At 38.4% G+C, this 19,352-nt stretch overlaps 1 protein-coding gene across 4 annotated transcripts in view; it reads left to right on the forward strand.

The window, feature by feature from the left end:
* Nucleotides 1-16,061, forward strand: part of NHS (NHS actin remodeling regulator) — a 278,573-nt gene extending 262,512 nt beyond the window's left edge. For all 4 annotated transcript variants that reach the window (XM_068268699.1, XM_068268700.1, XM_068268701.1 and 1 more), the window contains 4 exons: nucleotides 5,754-5,885; nucleotides 7,989-10,910; nucleotides 12,798-12,921; nucleotides 15,193-16,061. In XM_068268699.1, the coding sequence (XP_068124800.1) occupies nucleotides 5,754-5,885; nucleotides 7,989-10,910; nucleotides 12,798-12,921; nucleotides 15,193-15,754 (3,740 nt within the window). In that variant the 3' untranslated portion in view covers nucleotides 15,755-16,061. The remainder of the gene's footprint in view (nucleotides 1-5,753; nucleotides 5,886-7,988; nucleotides 10,911-12,797; nucleotides 12,922-15,192) is intronic.
* The last annotated feature ends 3,291 nt before the right edge of the window (nucleotides 16,062-19,352 follow it).

Below are 19,352 nucleotides of genomic sequence, written 5' to 3' on the forward strand. Positions count from 1 at the left end.
ATATACTCCCCTACATACAGCTGAAGTCTCTGCACCTACCTGTTCAGCAAGTAAGCAGCCAGAATGCATATCGTTAAAACATGAATCTCAGTTTAACACTGTACCTTTGAAGGATTCTGCTATGCTGTCCAACACTACAAGTCCAAGAGAACAAATCTATACACCTTGTCAGACCTCAGCAAGATATAATCACAAAGAAATATCACAACCAATTGGAACAAATCCCATGAATCTCATAACACAGTCTTTTTCAAGCTCCCATGCTCCAAACATCACACAGATCAAACCCTCGCCTGGAGTAAACGCATCTGCATCTCCATTCTCTCCATCACCACTGGAACAGCACAAGCCACATACTGTCTGCAGTGGTGACGCATTTCCACGTACAGAAATAAAATCAGAAAAGTCTGAAATTGAAGAAGTTGGCAAGTATATGATTCGCCGAGAGCTTCTTAACTCTGGACTAACGAAATTTGATGATCAACCAGAAAACTACAGAGGTTGGCGAGCTACATTCAAGACTATAATCCAGAACCTGGAGATTGAACCTATAGGAGAACTTGACCTACTTATCAAATGGTTGGGACCGCAGTCATCAGAACAAGTTAAAAGACTGAAATCTGTTCATTGCGATGATCCAGCAACGGGTCTTAACATAGTTTGGGAGAGATTAGAGAGAGTTTATGGATGTTCTGAAGCTATTGAGCTTGCCTTATTCAAGAGACTTCGAAACTTCCCAAAACTGTCTAACAAGGACAACCACAAGTTTCAAGAATTAAGCGACCTTCTTCTTGAAGTAGAAAGAGCCAAGGCAGACCCACACCTTCCAGGTCTTGTCTACTTGGATACAGCTCATGGTGTAAACCCAATTGTACAGAAGTTGCCACCGAATATTCAGAGTGAATGGGCAAAGAAAGGATCTAAATATAAACAGGACTATAAAGTATCCTTTCCACCTTTTTCTTTTTTCTCCAAATTCATTAGAGACATAGCTACTGTAAAGAATGACCCAAGCTTTTTATTTTTTGATACTACAGTTCTTCCTTCAACACCTTTAAATTGCGATACTCAAGGCAAGTTTAAGGACTCACGGAACTCTATCTATGTCAAGAATACTGGAATCTTCTCAAGTTCTCAAGACTCTGATTTTAAACCACAGCAAGTCAAGGAAAATGATCCTAGGTATCAATGTTCTATTCATAACAAGCCACACCCTCTTAGAAATTGTCGTGTGTTTAAACAAATGCCCTTTGAAGAGCGCAAGTCTTTCCTCAGAGAACACGATATTTGTTATAGATGTTGTGCATCTACAGACCACTTTGCTAAAGACTGTAAAGTTCCTGTCAAATGTTTTGACTGCAACAGTGATAAACACATAACGGCTTATCATCCTAGTTCTCCCAAAGAAGTGTTTCAAACTGCTCAAGCCTCAAAGACCACACCAAGTTATGGCGGGGAGAGTACTGAGGAAATGACAGCATCTGTATCCACAAAATGTACTGAGGTATGTGAAGAAGGATTCCACAGAAAGTCATGCAGTAAAATATGTCTGGTCAAGGTATATCCAGAAGGACGACCACAGAGCGCAGTGAAGATGTATGCTATCCTTGACGACCAGAGCAATCGTTCATTAGCAAGTCCAGAATTCTTCAACGTGTTTAATATTCAAGGAGAAACCTGGCCCTATACTTTACGAACTTGCTCAGGCCTGGTTAAGATATCTGGAAGAAGAGCACATGGTTTTGTGGTAGCATCTGAGTATGGAAACACAGAATTTTCACTTCCAACACTTATCGAATGTGATCAGTTGCCAAACAATCGAGAAGAGATCCCTACACCAGAAGCGGCTCTTTATCATCCTCATATGAAACACATAGCCAGTTACATTCCACCGCTTGATGATGATGCAAAGATTCTCCTTCTTTTAGGCAGAGATATCCCAAGAGTCCATAAGGTGCGACAACAATGCAATGGACCAAATGATGCCCCTTATGCACAGAAATTAGATTTTGGATGGGTCATAATAGGAGATGTTTGCTTAAATACATTTCAAGAGTCTTATGATGTGTTCTCATGCAAGACCAGCGTCAGAGAATCTGAATGCACCTTTCATTCACTTAAACATCCTTTTAACTTTCAAGTTCAGGAGAGTTTCAGTTTAAAGACTTCATGCGATGTACAAAAGCAAATCAGTTGTAAGAACAGTTCTCATCAAGACTTTGGTGACACTATATTCCAAATAACTCGTGATGACAATAAGACAGTTCCTTCCATTGAGGATAAAGAGTTCATAAACATCTTGAATAATGAATTCTTCAAGGATGAAACTAACAGTTGGGTAGCTCCTTTACCGTTTCGTTCACCAAGAATTAGACTTCCAAATAACAAGAAACAAGTTATTTCTAGGCTAACTTCACTTAAAAAAATTCTGAAGAACAAACCCGATATGAATGATCACTTTATAAAGGCAATCACTAGCGATGATGGAAAGGTTCGCAAGGTGAAAGTGAAGACAGCAAGAAATGGTAGTGTTAAGACTTTGTTTAGACCTATCACGGAGACAGTCTTACTCTTGCCTTCAAATGAAGATGTCTTATCTACTCGATCCAAGGGAACAGCCTGATATGCCTTCGAGTCTACTGAGTTACATCCTTTCTCCAGTGATGGAAGATTCTTCAAAGATCTGCATTCAAGAATGAATGTTTATGTTTTCTGTTTTCTCTCTTCTCTACAAGTCTTAATTATACTTATAGTTTTCAATGTTAAATTGTATTATATATAGTGGTATCTACTGATACCAAGCGGGGAGTGTGCTGTCACAATAGCCTCCTTTAATGTTATTTAACATTATTTATATTCTTTGTATTAGTATATTCCAGTCCCCCTGCAAGATTTAGTTATTTAGCATTTCCCAACTGTAACTCCCTGCTCAACAGCCTTGTCTAGATGTTTCTGCAACAGTTGAGTTCAGTTAGTGAGGAGATCCTGCTGTGCTTGTAGTCGCATCGTATTTTTACCTATGAATATGCTCTAAAAAAACATCTTTGTATGCTTTCAACGCAAGTAAAGATACTACAGATTATACTTGGAGTCATTATTTCATCGAGTAAACTGCCTGTGGAGGTTTCTAAATCAGTGTGGAGTTGTACTGCTATACAGACTGGGTCTTCTGGAGTATGCCTCACACATAAAGCGGGAATTCGAAACAGAACAATTATGTCGTATTATATTTACTATTTTTATATGGATATGGAACTAACTAAAAGTAATGGAACAACCCTGAACCAATAATGAAATAATAAGGAATGCTTTATAGTTTGTTTTGCAATGAAATGGTTCATGTCATGAGGGTTGTGGTGTTTACCATCCATTTTCTGTATCAATTTCTGAACAAAAACAGTCTTTGAAATAACCCACAATAGGAAGTGAGTTTACAAAATCATCTGATTGTCACATGGAAGCTGACAGCAGAATGGTGCACTTTCGTATGTCAGTGTTGCTCATTGAAACTGTTGTCTGATCCTGTAGGAAAGCAATCTTGTATTCCAGTGGTGCCTTAAAGGTAGGAAAGTTCATATCACCTTCTGGTGTCCTAATATTAATATATAATTCATGTCCTGAGCGATAAGAGTGCTAATTTCCATCCAAATAACAAGCAGCATATTTAACAGGATCAATGTTTCTCACATTTTAAATAACTTCACTTCAGCGTGAGTATTACAGTGTAATGCAATGCCATGAAGTATTGTATTTTTATCTTCATCAGCTTTACTTGCAAAAAAGGAATCTTGGTTACTTTACTGACTTAGGAATACTGCTATTTCTAAAACGCCACACTAGAATGGTTGCAGATGTGATTTATGTTTTCCTTTTTTGTCTGCAGCAATAAGTGAAATGTAACTCTACATTTGTTTCATGTTTATGAAGCTAATTCCATGTGTGAATTCATATTCACGAAATAACTCACTAAAATCAATGAATGACGCTATTGATGTGATAAATGGCTAGTGGAGCACTGGTTTATATACTTACCTTGTACCTGCAATACATATAGGGCCCGGTCCAATTCACTTTGTCTCCAAACTTTTCTCCTAGGAGATATTTTTCATCTTCTGTTTAAAATAACTTTTCAGCACTCTGCAATTGAAAAAGTAGTTGAAAAAGTACTGCCAGAATTATTTTCAAAAGGTATTTTCATGCTTGCTGGTGGCTTTTTATTTATAAGATGTGGAGTATCACCTAGGAGAAAACATAGGAGAAAAAATTGGGCCCATACTCTTTCATGTTATCTTCCCAGCAGCATACATAAAAATGGAGCATGTTGTAGCTGTACATGCAACTGTGTTGTTCATGGATTGCTTAGTCACAATATAATTGCTTGTAGTCCATTTCAGAGACATAGCAATGCTTTTAGATTTTATAATGTGTAGGCATGTGGTAAAAAACAGAAATACATGCTATATAAAATGTATTATCTCACTGCGCTTTTTATAGAATCAAATTTGTAAGGTGAGGTAATATTTTAAATAGGTGATCAGAATGAAATAATGTAATTCTCAGGGCAAAATCAGGCCTTAAGGCATTGTCGCATATGTAAGTACCATGCCTGGAAATGGTGCCTGTCAGCAAGAAATCAATAGGTTTTGTCAACACACAAAAGCAGTAATACCTGTTTTACCTAAGACTATGGACCCCATAGTAACTGATTTCTGAATTCTAGTATTTTTTCCCTGGGCCAACCTTTCTAAACATCCCAATGCAGTATGGGAGATGATGATGATGATGTAGCCCTCTAAGGGTCTCTCATTAGTGAGCTAAACACCCACCAGCAGCATCTCCTCTGCTACACCTCTTGTCTCCTGTAGTTAACTTAGCTACATTATATTATTTATATTTGTCCTGTGGGCAATTCACAGGAGTCTAGAGCAAGTTGAACTCTACCCAATAGCAACAGTTGCTCCACTCCCCTTCTCTCCTTCAAGAGCTGATTGCCAGTGAAAAAGAAGGATGGGACAGGAAGGAAGACAGACAAAAGCCTCCCTCAGGGCAGACTCATTTGAATTCATCAGTGTGTGCAATACATAGTGGAAAAAGATTGGGTTACGTAAACATTAGTTCAAATTGATAAATATTTGAAAAATGTGGAGTATTTAAAAATAAATTAGTTATTATGGAATGCTGCAATTGCAATATGCTTTATATATTATTAACTCATTGCTTCTTAATAACTCGTCCACTAGGGTTCTCAATACAAAAAGCACTAAATATCACACCTTCTTTGTTTATCTGTTTGTTTTATAAATATCATGATTATAGGCAGGTCTAAAGTTGGCCATACATGATACAATTAAATCAAATCAATTTTTCCATTTATTTTTCCAATAAAAATTAATTGTACAAAAAATATATTTTTTATCAAGAATTGTTTTTGAATTTTTCAAATAAAATCTGAAAATATAAAAAAGGAATGCTTTATTCTAACTTTTTTTCTGACATTTTTGGAAAAAATCAATCATAAGTGTATGGTGTATTTGTTCGATTTGTCAGATTATTTGATCAAAAAACGAAATTCGAAAGAAAAAGAAAGAATTGAATCATTTACGGCCACCATAATCCAAACCATAATAATACTTTACAAAATGTATACTAAGTAAAGTGTGTGGATATTTCTTTCACTTATTAATGTTAGAATCATAACACACCACAAATAGCAATCAGTGCAGAACTAACATGGCTGTTGTGTCTGTTCACAGGTGTTGGCTTTGACAGAGAAGCAAGCATACGTTGCTCATTAGTTCATTCACAGTCTGTTCTGCAGCGGAGACGGAAGCTGAGGAGGCGAAAAACCATATCAGGAATTCCCAGAAGAGTGCAACAGGAAATAGGTTTGACTTTTTTTTTTTTATATTTATTTAACCACTTCCCCTCCCTCGGCATGAGTATCTACCAGGGCCAGGCCGAGGCATAGGCTGGAGAGGCTCCAGCCTCAGGGCGCAGTGTAAGAGGGGGCGCACAATTCGTTCAGCTGTAATTCCTAATTGTGTTTGAAGCAGAAAGAAATAAGAAAAGGGGATACATGGCAGTGACTGCAAGCCAGATAACTAGATATTAAGGTGTTGGGGAGGTTGTGGGCCCTGTGGCGCTTCTTAGTCTAATAGCAACCAGTGTGTGATGGCTGGGGTGACAGGGATGGAGGGGCGCACTTTGGTGTCTCAGCCTTGGGTGCTGGAGGACCTTGTCCCAGCTCTGGTATCTACGTCCCTGTTTGGTAAACAGGGACATAGATACTGCATAGTGCTGCGAGCTCCCGCTTGCCCCCCCCCTTCACACTCGTTATCGCCGCCATTCGTTCGCCGGGAGATCAGTGAACGGGAACACAGTTCCCCTTCATTGATCTAAGTCCCCATGTGAATGACCACAGCCGTCTATTTAGATGGCACCACCATTCATAAATCCCGTCCATGCAGTGCTTCCAGTTTGCGTACTAATAGTACGCATCAGAAAGAGAGCACATCTTGTGGCCAAAAATAAAATCGCATCTACATTTTTTTTTCAATAAAATACTGTACATACATTGATCGTTTTACACATTTTAAATTAACCCCTGGCCCACACTCTCGAATAGTTCCCCAAAAAATGTTGGGGTACAAGAACAAAAAAGAAAAATATTACAATAAAAAAATCCATTGTTACGTTAGGGACTGAACTTTTTTTAATATGTATGTCAAGAGGGTACATTACGGTTACTTTTTAAATTATGGGCTTGTAATTAGGGATGAATGCAATACTGAAAAAATGCACCTTTATTTTTTAAACAATGTATTAGCGCCATACATTGTACTAGGGAAACATTTTAAACGTTGCAATATCAGGGACAAATGGGCAAATAAAATGTGTGGGTTTTAATTACAATAGCATGCATTATTTTAAAACTATAATGGCCGAAAATTGAGAAATAATGAATTTATTCCATTTTTTTCGTATTTTTCCTGTTAAAATGTTGTTAGAATAAAATAATCCTTAGCAAAAAGTACCCCCCAAAGAAAGCCTAATTGGTGGTGAAAAAACCAGATATAGATTGTTTTGTTGTGATAAGTAGTAATAAAGTTATAGGCAAATGGATGGAAGGAGTGCTATTGCTCTGGTGTTTATGGGGAAAAACCTTGGAGGTGAAGTGATTAAAGTTAAAGAGTCATGGCAACTTACTTGATGATTAAGCCACATTTGATTCCTACCGTTAATTGTGCAAGATCTCCTCTACAAGTCTACTTAACTGGAGGATGTGCAAATTGTTCTCGGAGTACATACTTATTTTAGTAAACAGGAAACCTATTAGTTAAATTGCTCAATTTCTAGACAATTGGAACAATAAACAGTCCATACTCATCATTTCTATTATGTAGCTATGACTGGTGGTCTTAAAATAAACCAGTAATGGGCTTACTAAAAGATTTGATACTTACCCGTGGTTTCCTCCAGCCCCATGAGCACTGATCTGTCCCTTGCTGTCCTCCCGAGTGCCTCCTTTCTCCTGGTCCCGGTAACTGGCTCAGCCACACCAGTCAGGCTCTTCTGCGCATGCCGGTTGGTGGAAGCCCCCAGCAAGTATCAATTCTTTTAGTAAGCCCATCTAAGGCACACTTTAAGGAAACAAAAGCTATAATGGACCTGTAACATTTTAGTCTAATTCTGCAAACTTGATTTGATTGTTTTATAATGTATGGATTTCATAATCTTTGATAAACACTTTCAATTTCTATACATTGGCAACATTCTACTTTATATGTGGAACAGTCTTAGTTTAAGTAAGAGTACTTGGCTTCCAACACAAGGAAGAAGATTATAGTCATAGAGATATTTGCATCAACCGTGACATATAGTTCTGTCAGCATCCACTGTAATACCTTCTATTAAAAATAATGCTATTATGTAGTTGAATAAAACAACCCAATAATGTGAATAAATTATTTTTATCTTTTCTGTCATAGATTCAGATGAGTCACCTGTAGCACGGGAACGGAATGTTATAGTTCATAACCCTGATCTTGTAAACTCAAACAGAAGATCTGGAACCAGAGATACGGAGTGCCAAACGGAGGATATTCTCATTGCTGCTCCATCAAGAAGGAGAATTAGAGCTCAGAGGGGCCAGGGTGTGGCAGCATCACTCTCCCATTCTGCAGGAAACATTGCAGCTTTGGCAGAGAGTGGTGATCAGATGTTCACAGCAACAGTGTCCAACCGGATTCGTTCACGAAGTCTTCCTAGAGAAGGTGCTAGAGCAAGTAATGATCATGACAGAAGTGCACAGTCTACTGGTTATAAAGATGACTGCTATATAACCAGTGAGAGGATGCTGATGAAGAAAGAAGACCCAATGAATAGTGAAGACTCCCCAGAACACCAGCCTTTAGGGTTATCGTACTCCCATCATAGCCCTCCACTTAATGAAAGAGGAAGGTCAAGACTTTCAAGAATGGCCGATTCAGGCAGTTGTGACATATCCTCAAACTCTGACACATTTGGAAGCCCTGTTCACTCAATTTCTGCCACAGGAGTATTGCTGAGCACCCATATAGATCAGAAAGATGATCATCAGTCATCCAGTGGGAACTGGAGTGGAAGTAGTTCAACATGTCCATCCCAAACATCAGAAACCATTCCTCCAGCTGCATCTCCTCCCTTAACTGGCTCTTCACATTGTGACTCTGAGTTATCTTTAAATACAGCTCCAAACGCTGGTGAAGAATCAAACATCTTTAGTATTGAACCGTATAATGATGACCACTTAGTCAGCCTTAGAGTACACAGGGCAAGCTCCTTCACATCCACAGTTGCAGATTTGCTTGATGATCCTAATAACAGCAACACAAGTGATAATGAATGGAATTATCTTCACCATCACCATGATGCTTCATGTCGCCCAGATTTCAGCCCACCACATTTAAAGGGAGATGGCTTAGGTTGCCATAGTTTTACTAGTATGGGGACGTACGATAGTTTTCTTGAGAAACCTGCCTCAGAGAAAGCAGATACAGGATCTCATTTCTCCGTGGACACTGAAGGATACTATACCTCCATGCATTTTGACTGTGGTCTTAATGTTAACAGAAGTTATATTTGTAACTATGCACCATCAGGGACTGAGAACCAACAAGACATTGGTGTTTCATCTATGAATACAGATGGTGTTTGGCAGCATTATGTGGATAACAGAAAACAAGAAATGCAGAACGTATCATTTAAAAAACCAAAGGCAAAGCCACCACCACCAAAACGAGGCTCATCTTTGAAAAATGACAACCAGACAGATGTTCTTGAGAAGAAAGAACCAAAGATAACAAGTGCACAACAAGTGCTTCACACTTCCAGGGAAATGAAGCTGCCACTTGATATTTCCAATGCACCTTGTAGAGTGGAAAACCCATCCCCACCAAATCAGCAGGATATTGCTTGGGGTGGCCAAGATGAACAGATTTTAAGGAGTTCACAATTTAACACCACAGATACTGCAACATTTAAAGATGAGGGTAGTGAACAACCTCACTATGCAGATCTATGGATGCTAAATGACTTGAAATCAAGTGATCCTTACAGGTCTTTATCAAACTCAAGCACTGCTACGGGTACAACTGTCATAGAATGCATTAAGTCACCAGAAAGTTCAGAGTCACAAAATTCACAACCTGAATCTGGAGCCACCACTCCTTCACTTCCCTCAGTTGAGAATGAATTCAAATTAGCCTCACCAGAAAAGCTGGCAGGATTAGCGTCACCATCGAGCGGCTACTCCAGCCAATCAGAAACACCTACTTCATCTTTCCCTACACCTTTCTTCTCTGGACCACTGTCACCTGGGGGTAGTAGAAGAAAGCCAAAAGTACCGGAACGGAAATCCTCTCTACAGCATCCTTTAAGGACTGGCAATATTTTCTTAAGCAAAGAACTAGAACTTCCAACTATACCTCCTACTCATCTTGACCTAAGTGCTCTTCACGTAATACACAAACCATTGCCATACAGACCACAGGTAACTGCTTTCAGTCATGCCAATCAAAATATGTCAGAAGAGGATCTGAATCAAACGTCATCACCAGCCCTTGCCATAACACCCTCAGTGCTGAAATCTGTGCACTTGAGATCTGTAAAGCACCACAGAGACTCTAGACATAAGGAAAGTACTAACATCCTATGTACCCAGGATCCTACAATAATTGTTGATACATATCCTCATGAGAAAACAACTGTACCAGCAGCTAAGAAATCAATATTGCGACAGTTCTCTACCGAAGAAGCCATGCTTCCTTATATTGATGCTTCACCAGTGGACACAAGCCCTGAAGCATATTTTCAGGCAACTGCCCTGTTTACTGGACATGGTTTGTATAAACCTGATGTTTCACAACCTTTTATCACTAGAACTAAGGAAGATGAAACAGAAAAGCCACACAAATATCGCCCAGAGGAAATCATAGAGGAGACTATTTTCACAGCCAACCCAGAAACAATTACCAAATATGTACAAGATTATTCTAACAGTCCTGGTGATAGTCCAAATGATCAAAAGACTAAAGAAGAAGGGCACATCAAAACAGATCAAGACTTACAAATAAAAAGTGAACAATTTACCATATCAGAACCTTTCAGACGATGGAAAACTGGGCTTGATGCGCAAGACAATGTTGCTGAGGGACCTCAGTTGTTCAGCAATGCGACTCTCTTAAGGAAAAGTGACAAAGTGCCTGGAAATATTCTCAGCTTTGAATCAGAGATCTCCACTTTAACTCCACTCAGTGACAAATGTCCAGAGCAGGAATATGAATCTGTATCAGGTATTCCAACCAAAAGTGCCTCAGATGACAGCAGGACAGATGATACATCAGAAAGCATGGATGATGCCTCCTGGAAAGGTTACATTTTATATATTGTCTTTCACTTACAGTTATTTTATATTGTAATTTGATCAGCCAGTATTACACGTGTTATGCTGATAAGCAATGTTCATACAACAGTGTTTAAAGTGGCCCTGAATGTTATTAAAATAGGAAAACAGCAAAGTTGAATTTTCTGCAGCCTTAGTTACTTAGGCTCTGTTCAGACTGTCAGCGTTTGCAGAATGCATATAAATTTAATTATGCGTTCAAATGCGTTTTTTATTGCGTTTTGCACACACACGTCACACAGGAAATGGAAAAGAATTATGGGAAACGCAGAGGGAAACATACGCTAAAAACGCAATAGTACGCGTTTTTGATACGCATCTATAGAATTTCATTGTGTCCGTTTCTGTGCATGACGCACAGAACTGTGTGCAGCAATGCGGATGAGAAATGTATGTGTCTCATACGCATACATGTGAACGAGGCTATTAGAAAACATTAGTAGCCGTTACTATGCGCAAAGTCTGCCCGTATGCGTTGTGTAAAAATGGCTAGGAACGCACATAGTCTGAACGGGGCCTTAGTCTGTGGTAGCTTTTTCGTTATAAAAATAATCATCCTGTGAACTACAGTTAGTTCTTAAAAGCTGCAGGAGGTTGAGAGTTTTAAGGATCCTGGTTCCTATAATTCCTAAGTGAACACATACCATCTTCTGCACTGGAAGGTATGCTTGGGAAGCTAATATATTGGTGTATCAATTACCACATTTTACCGATACGTTGAATGTTTTGTACATGCATGCCAAATATCAGTATGCCTCTACTTCCATTACTGTGTCCTCAAACTTCAATATTAGAGCTCAGGTCCACTTTAAAAACTATTTACCTTAACTGTTATAATGTAGCTACAAAAGTTACTGGCAAGTGTAAGTACACATCAAATATTTGGGATGCTGGTAAGATGCTGGGAGCCAGATTTCACAAATTGCTAAAGCTGGCTTATAACATTTGTGTATATGTTCAATTAGAACCACAAGTTTGAGATTCTGATACCCTAACCAGCAATAACTAAGGACAAATAATATTCTATTTTTATTTTTTTTTGTAAAATGCATTGCACTAGCTGGGGAGTGCTTTGAAATAATCACCTAGTGCTTATCAAACAACTTTAAAAGTAAAAAAAAATAAAAATTGTGTATTCCATTGTTCGTATTATGTACGTCATGTTTGTTTCTTATGCTGTATAGCACATGGAATATGTTGTTGCTTTATAAATGAATACTAATTTTAATAAATATAAAACTGTTTCTGTAGCCTCATGATCCAATTAAGTAGTGCAAAAAAACACAGCTTAAATTTCTGTTTTATCTAAATATAGAAGTCATGTGTCCAATTTTGTAGGAGTTTGAACTGCTGCTGACTGAGTAGTTTGCACTGTGCAGTTCAAAGGCATTAAATGCTGTAGTGTCAGTCCACCCATTTGGCAGTTTGTACCTGATCAGAAGAGAGAAAGTCCAAATTGGATGTGAGATTTCCACCCATTTAAAAAGTACCTCAGAACGAAGTGTTCATTTTAGTGCTTGTAATCATGTTGTATGTGTGGTATGCATTATTATCGCTGTCCTGCACCCCGTAATATTTGACTGAGAGGAATGTCGATAATGGGCAAGGAGGCATTGGCTGGTCTCCTCCTCTCAGTCCGTCCATAAGAACATCCTGTGTAATATGTTGGCGCTTTGTAAATAGAATAAATAAATACATAAATAGAAAACCTTTTTGATATTATCTACAGAAATTGTACTTTTGAAACTTGCATTCAATACTTCAAAACTATTTCATTTAGGAGTTTCTAATAGCTATGCTTTATTTTGTATAACAATTATACATAGCAAATGAATTGTTTCCTAATTTTGTGCAGAATCCTCAATAAGTGAAGACTCTCTAATGTCACCAATGAGTGAAGATTCCCAGATGGATGATGAAGTCTTTTTGTCACCTAACAGGCCTCGCACTACTGAGGATCTATTTGCAGCAATTCATAGGTAAATGCGCTCATGAATAAATGTCTACAGATGTGTTTATCCAAGCTACAATAACTTTTGGTATATATTTTCTGAAAAGTGAATGTTATCTTACATCCATGTATGTATGTATGTATGTATGTATAAGGCCCAGCAGAGATTGGTGTACTAGGAAGGCGGTGAAGTGAATCTGCCTGGAGAATAGCTTGCCAATGTGCTGAGGGAGGTGGGGAGCCTCTGTATACACACTACATTTTCAGCAGAGACAACCATTATTGGCTGCTTTAGTCAAGTTGAATCTAACACGTGTATGTATATTAAGTCAAAAACTGAAAACACAAAACTGTATATAAATGTTTGGTAGCCATTATAACACTTTAGACACATGCTTAAGTAAATTCAGAGGGTCTGATGCCATTCCAAGTGAAAAAAAAACCTTAAGTCATGCAAGTGTACCTTTGCCTTTTAATGTACACAGTTTACCATTTGATCCAGTTACCAACATAAGATTTGTGATGCCTAAATGATTACAGATTTTATAGCCCATTAAATGTACCTGCTTGAGTGGTAGGAAGCTGCTTTTAGACAATATAATGGGACATTTCTCTTGCTTTTTACATGCTTTCTTTCGTACTATTCATCACACTACTTATAACTTCTCTTGTCAGTATTCTAAAATTATTTTTTAATTATAAGTTCTTATTTGAGGTATATAAAAAGATCCCTTTAAGAAAGAGGCTTCTTCATATCTGTTTCCATATGGAGAATAATTAGTATGCTATTACTCCTTAGTCATTCCTGCAAATAGTTAAAAAAAAAATAAAGTAATTTCTTTAAAGAGAATCTGTACTCTAATATTCTTACACTAAAAAGCATACCATTCTATTCCTTATTTTCTCCTGTGCCCCTCTGTGCTGTTTCTGCCACTCTCTGCTGCAATCCTGGCTTGCAATTAACAGTTTTAGGCAGTGTTTACAAACAAACTAACCAGCTTGTAATAGGCTCACATAAACAGAGTGTGTGAGTCATACAGAGTGTGCAGGGGGCCTGCAGAGGGTGTGTATCGCTTCTATCCAATCACAAGCAGCCCTGCACTTTCCACACATTCAAGCCTTAGCCCGACAGACACGACAGAGGAAAGGAGATAAGATTTATTACAGAGACAGTGCAATTAGGAAAGGCTGCAGTAAGCCTGAGCACATTAGAACAGGCATAGGAACTTATAGGATAGAAGAACTAAGGCTGAAAAATTTGTTACAGAGTCTCTTTAAGTTAAGAAAAAGTTATTCTTAAAGGAGACCTAAAATGAAAGTAATGTGCCCTGTTACTTACCTGGAGCTTCTTCCAGTCCCACTCTGTTCCATTGAAAGCTGTGCCCCTCCGAAAGCTGGGTGACTGAGCCAGTCGCCGGCTACTGCAGTTGTGCGGCCATGCGCCTCCTTGATTGTGTTCCTGTGGTCAGGAGCATTTGCTGTATGCACAGTTGCAATTTATACAAACTGTGCAAGAACAGAACTCCCGGCCAAAGGAACGAAATTAAGGAGGTGGGTCGCATAGGCCGCATATGCAGCTTTTCGAGTGGAGAGCAGCTTAATGGGACAGAACATAACAGTGGCAGGCACCAGAAAGAATACAGGGGGGCAGGAAGAAGACCTATGTAAGTTAAACTGGGCTCATTACTTTCACTTTAGGTTTCCTTTAATGTCCTCACCATAATCTACATCTTAAATCCATGTCCTAAATCCGTTGGGGTCATCTTAAATTTAGCTTGAAGACCTCCTTTTCTGGTGACTATCCACATGACAGCATATTGACATTAGACTTAATGAAGGGAGCTTCTAGCAAAAGCATCTAAATCTTGCACTGAAGCTCACCTACACAAAGCAGGTGAGAAACTTTGTACTCATGGTGGATGTTAACTAGCGTCTTGCACATCTGACTGCATTAATAGAAGATAGAAAATGTGTTGGGCCTTTAAAAACTATATTATCAACCAAGTGACCTTTTAATCACTTAACCATGTGGAAATAGATCTTTGGCTCGTTGCATCAGGCAAAAATATTTTCACCTGATTACTAACTTCTGCACCTATTGCTTGTACTTAAAACCAGCGATAGTTGTATCATCATCAGGCAGAGTATTGTTTTTTTTATACTTATAAATTATTATGTAACCCTTTTGAATGTTTTTATGTTTCTGAGTTCTAGCTTATAAATATGTTCATCATGTTGTATTTTGCCAGTTCTGATAACATGATTCAAAAGTTAATTACATGTATTTTATATAACACAGATCTAAAAGAAAAGTTCTTGGAAGAAAAGATTCTGGAGAGAGCAATGGAAAAAACAAATCAAAAGCTTTATCTGTACCAGCCCAACCAGTAACGCCAGCAAGTTCTCAAAGAACTCCTGGCCTTATCTACAGAAATGCCAAAAAGTCAAACACATCAAATGAGGAATTTAAGTTACTGCTGCTTAAAAAAGGCAGCAGATCAGACACCAGTTACCGTATGTCAGCTACTGAAATACTAAAAAGTCCTGTAACTCCTAAGTCACCTGGTGATTTGCCTCTAGAGTCCTCCTATAGTTATGAAGACCCATCACAGCAGTCACCGGGTAGTGAAATATTTTCGCCAGTATCACCCTGCAATCCCAGAGTCATGTCCGAAGGTTTTGGAACAAAGACAGCAGCCTCAAGGGTTGGAAGGTCCCGAGTGCCTCCTGCTGCAAACAGTAGCCGTTACAGTGTCAGGTGCCGGCTATACAATGCCCCAATGCAGGCTATCTCTGAAGGTGAGACAGAAAATTCAGATGGCAGTCCTCATGATGACAGATCATCGCAGAGCTCAACGTAGGACTCCAAAATCTGCAACAGCTTGACTGCCACATAAAAGTCATTACTAAGATGTTTCCAGTCACTATTAAAAATAATTTATATGCCAGACCACTAAAGCAAAGAAACCTCTCCAAACAATTTTATAAAAACCACTCTAGCAGCGGAAGGAGATTTAAAATTTTATGCATTTCCAATGAAGTTTTATGGGAGAAAAAAAATCTCTTGCCTGGTGAAAACAATTTTATTTATAGAAAACAACTGCAGGGTGCTCTAAATGTTAAGGGCATAGATCAGCACTGATTAAAAACAAAATGAACTAATGAAAACTTTAGTGCAATTATTCGTCATTTAGAATTCTTCAACTAAATATAACATTACCTGTGTTTACTTAAGCTATATTTTGTTTTAAGTTAGTTACTGTTAATCTAATAAACCTACATAGAAGGGGAAGTAATGGGAAATAAGATATTGCTATGGAATAACTTCTCATACCGTAACAAAAGAAGTTAAACTATTTCTTTGCTGAAGTGCTTCCCTTGGAATTAAGTAGTCGGGGGGAAAAATGAAATAATTCTTGAAAATAGGTATTTTTGTACATTATGAAATGAAAAAAATAAAAAAACTGAGCGAGCTTTCAAACTAATTAAAAGAAATTGTAAATAACATATTTTTGATAAGATTGTAAATAGGATTATTAAGCTAAAAGTGGATATGCAGCCAATGAAATAAAAGGCATTAGAAATCCTGAAGAATATGTGTAACACTGTTACATAATGTGTTGCAGCACAAAAGAAAAGTCACGGGAGTTAAAACGTAATTGTATTCTGTGAATACCATCGTCCTGTTCTGCATCACAGGAATACTGGACATTACTATAATTAGCAGAGATGATAATTAGCCTCAAATTTCTTTTTTTTCTTTTTACTTTTGTAATAATCATTTTTTAAAGGTGTTCTATGTAAAATTAATTTCAAGGTACTGTAGCATTCATCAAGACTTTCCAATGTACTATTATTTTTGCAAGACCAATTGAATCTTAAAGGTTAACACTGGTGCTTACTGCTTAGGAATCTGAAGTACAAGTTAATCATCAATCAGTCAGAAATACTAAAATGTTCACTTCTGTGATTGGGACATGTTCACATGCGCAAAAACAAAGCAGGTACAGATCAAAAGGCCACATCTAAAGAAATGCATGTTTCAGGGTGAAACTTTGTTTTCCATTTTAAAATATTGTGTTTTCGTATATGGTCTAACACTTTACAATTATGAAGCAGTGAAAGTGAAGTGGCATAATAAGTTTCATGTGTGAAAGGTTACAAGTAATTTGGCCAATATTTGCAGTAAACAAGGCTGCTGCCAGAACAGGCATGATTTAAGGGGTCTATCCAGTACAGGAATGATTGAAGGGGCCTATTTATAAAGATAATAAAATTGTAAGTATGGCAGCTAACGTATCCAGTTAACTACAAAAAAAACATTATATTTATCAAAACTGTATTTTAAGCTTAACCAATTAGATGGATAGCACAGTGTAGAGGTAGCCATTAACATTGAATCAGAGAATTGATTGCACAAAGAATGGTATCATTAATGACCACCTTTACAGTTATGCAAATTGGTGGATACAATGATGATTTCATCATGCACTTTAATTATACATAGCAAAGCTGCACAACCATATGTGGCCAGTAGAGGGCAGTTTTCTCTCTCATCCATTCCTAATAGACAGAGTATACAGTTTGCCAGCTTCAGGATAATGAATTAGGCCCAGTTCACAGTTGCCAAAGTGGTAGTGTAGCCATATAATACAGATAACCAGTACCACTCCAGGGATATTCTGCACTCCATTGCACTCAGGAGCAGATGCAGAATATTCTATTCAGTGAATTGCAACACACCCACTCTTTGGAAAAAAAAATGCATGTGTAGGATAGCTTATTGCTCTAATACAAGAAACAAATCCAGACATGTTAAAATGCACAATTGTGAACAGGCCCATAGGGAAGCATGGGCTCTTTTACCATCTTTATTTGTTTACTGCTATCTGCTCTGGGAAATGGTCCAGTAATGGACCCATTGCTAACCAAGCCTTAGATGTGCAGAATTAACATTAATTCACGTCATAAATAGTAGCTTATTACTGCCTTCAAAAGTCAGTAATGCTGTTCTAATTAATAGATTCCAAGGAATGAATCTAATTTGTTCCTTTGCCACACCATTATCTTTAGGAGCAGGAGCATACAGGTACATTAGGGGTTTATATGAAAAGGGCGCCTGTAAAAAAGGGCGCCTGGTGGAGCCCATATATACCAACTTCGGCTACAAAAAAGGCGCCTGGTGTAGCCCATATAAAAACTTCGGCTACAAAAAAAGGCGCCTGGTGTAGCCCATATAAAAACTTCGGCTACAAAAAAGGCACCTGGTGTAGCCCATATAAAAACTTCGGCTACAAAAAAAAAGGCACCTGGTGTAGCCCATATAAAAACTTTGGCTACAAAAAACTCCGGGATGTGTTAATTACTATTCCCCCTCCAGGCCGCCATGGATAATGGAGGAATGAAATAATTCGGCTTCCAGCACTTGTAGCCCATATAAAAACTTCGACTAGAAAAAAAAATTGGGGATGTATTAATTACTATTCCCCCTCCAGGCTGCCATGGATAGTGGGGTAATGAAATAATTCGGCTTCCAGCGCTTGTAGCCCATATAGAAACTTCGGCTACAAAAATACTCTGGGATGTGTTAATTACTATTCCCCCTCCAGGCCGCCATGGATAGTGGGGGAATGAAATAATTTGGCTTCCAGCGCTTGTAGCCCATATAAAAACTTAGGCTACAAAAAAGGCGCCTGGTGTAGCCCATATAAAAACTTTGGCTACAAAAAAAAGGCAATAATATGGGCTACAAAGGTGCACCCTACTGTAGCCGAAAACCTCGTAGCCCAAAAAAATATGGACTACAAAGGGGCGCCCTACTGTAGCCGAAAACCTTGTAGCCGAAAAAATATGGGCTACAAAGGGGGGCCCGCTTATAGCCTATAACAAAACTCGGGCGCCCTTTTCTACACCTTGTAGCCCATATTTCCAGAAATAACATTGATGTCTATGGCGGCGCCCTTTTCATGCTGGCAGCTCAGGCGCCCTTTTCAACCGATACCGTACATTAGTGTTTTACCTACATTATTATTATTATTATTATAAACAGACCCCAAGTGTCTTAAAACACTTCAGTCCTGTTTGTGTTCTGAATAGCTATTCCATTATGCTGCTGCCAAGTTATACTGCTGTAAAACCCCGCCCGCTTCTTTCTAAGCACCACACGTTTTCCTCTGGGGATAAACGATGCAGCTCTTCTTTACCCATAGCAAAAGTATAGTATGATATGTCATGCCTGTACAAAGAACACAAAAGCAACAGTTCACACGTGACCCAGGTATTCACTGATTAACCCCCTTGGCGGTATGAAAAATACCGCCAGGGGGTAGCGCAGCAGTTTTTTTTTAATTTTTTTTTTTAAATCATGTAGCAAGCCCAGGGCTCGCTACATGATAGCCGCTGCTCAGCGGCATCCCCCCAGCCCCGCCGATCGCCTCCGGCGATAGGCGATCAGGAAAT

The sequence above is a fragment of the Hyperolius riggenbachi genome, chromosome 2 (genome assembly GCF_040937935.1).
Source record: "Hyperolius riggenbachi isolate aHypRig1 chromosome 2, aHypRig1.pri, whole genome shotgun sequence".
Classification (NCBI taxonomy): Eukaryota; Metazoa; Chordata; class Amphibia; order Anura; family Hyperoliidae; genus Hyperolius; species Hyperolius riggenbachi.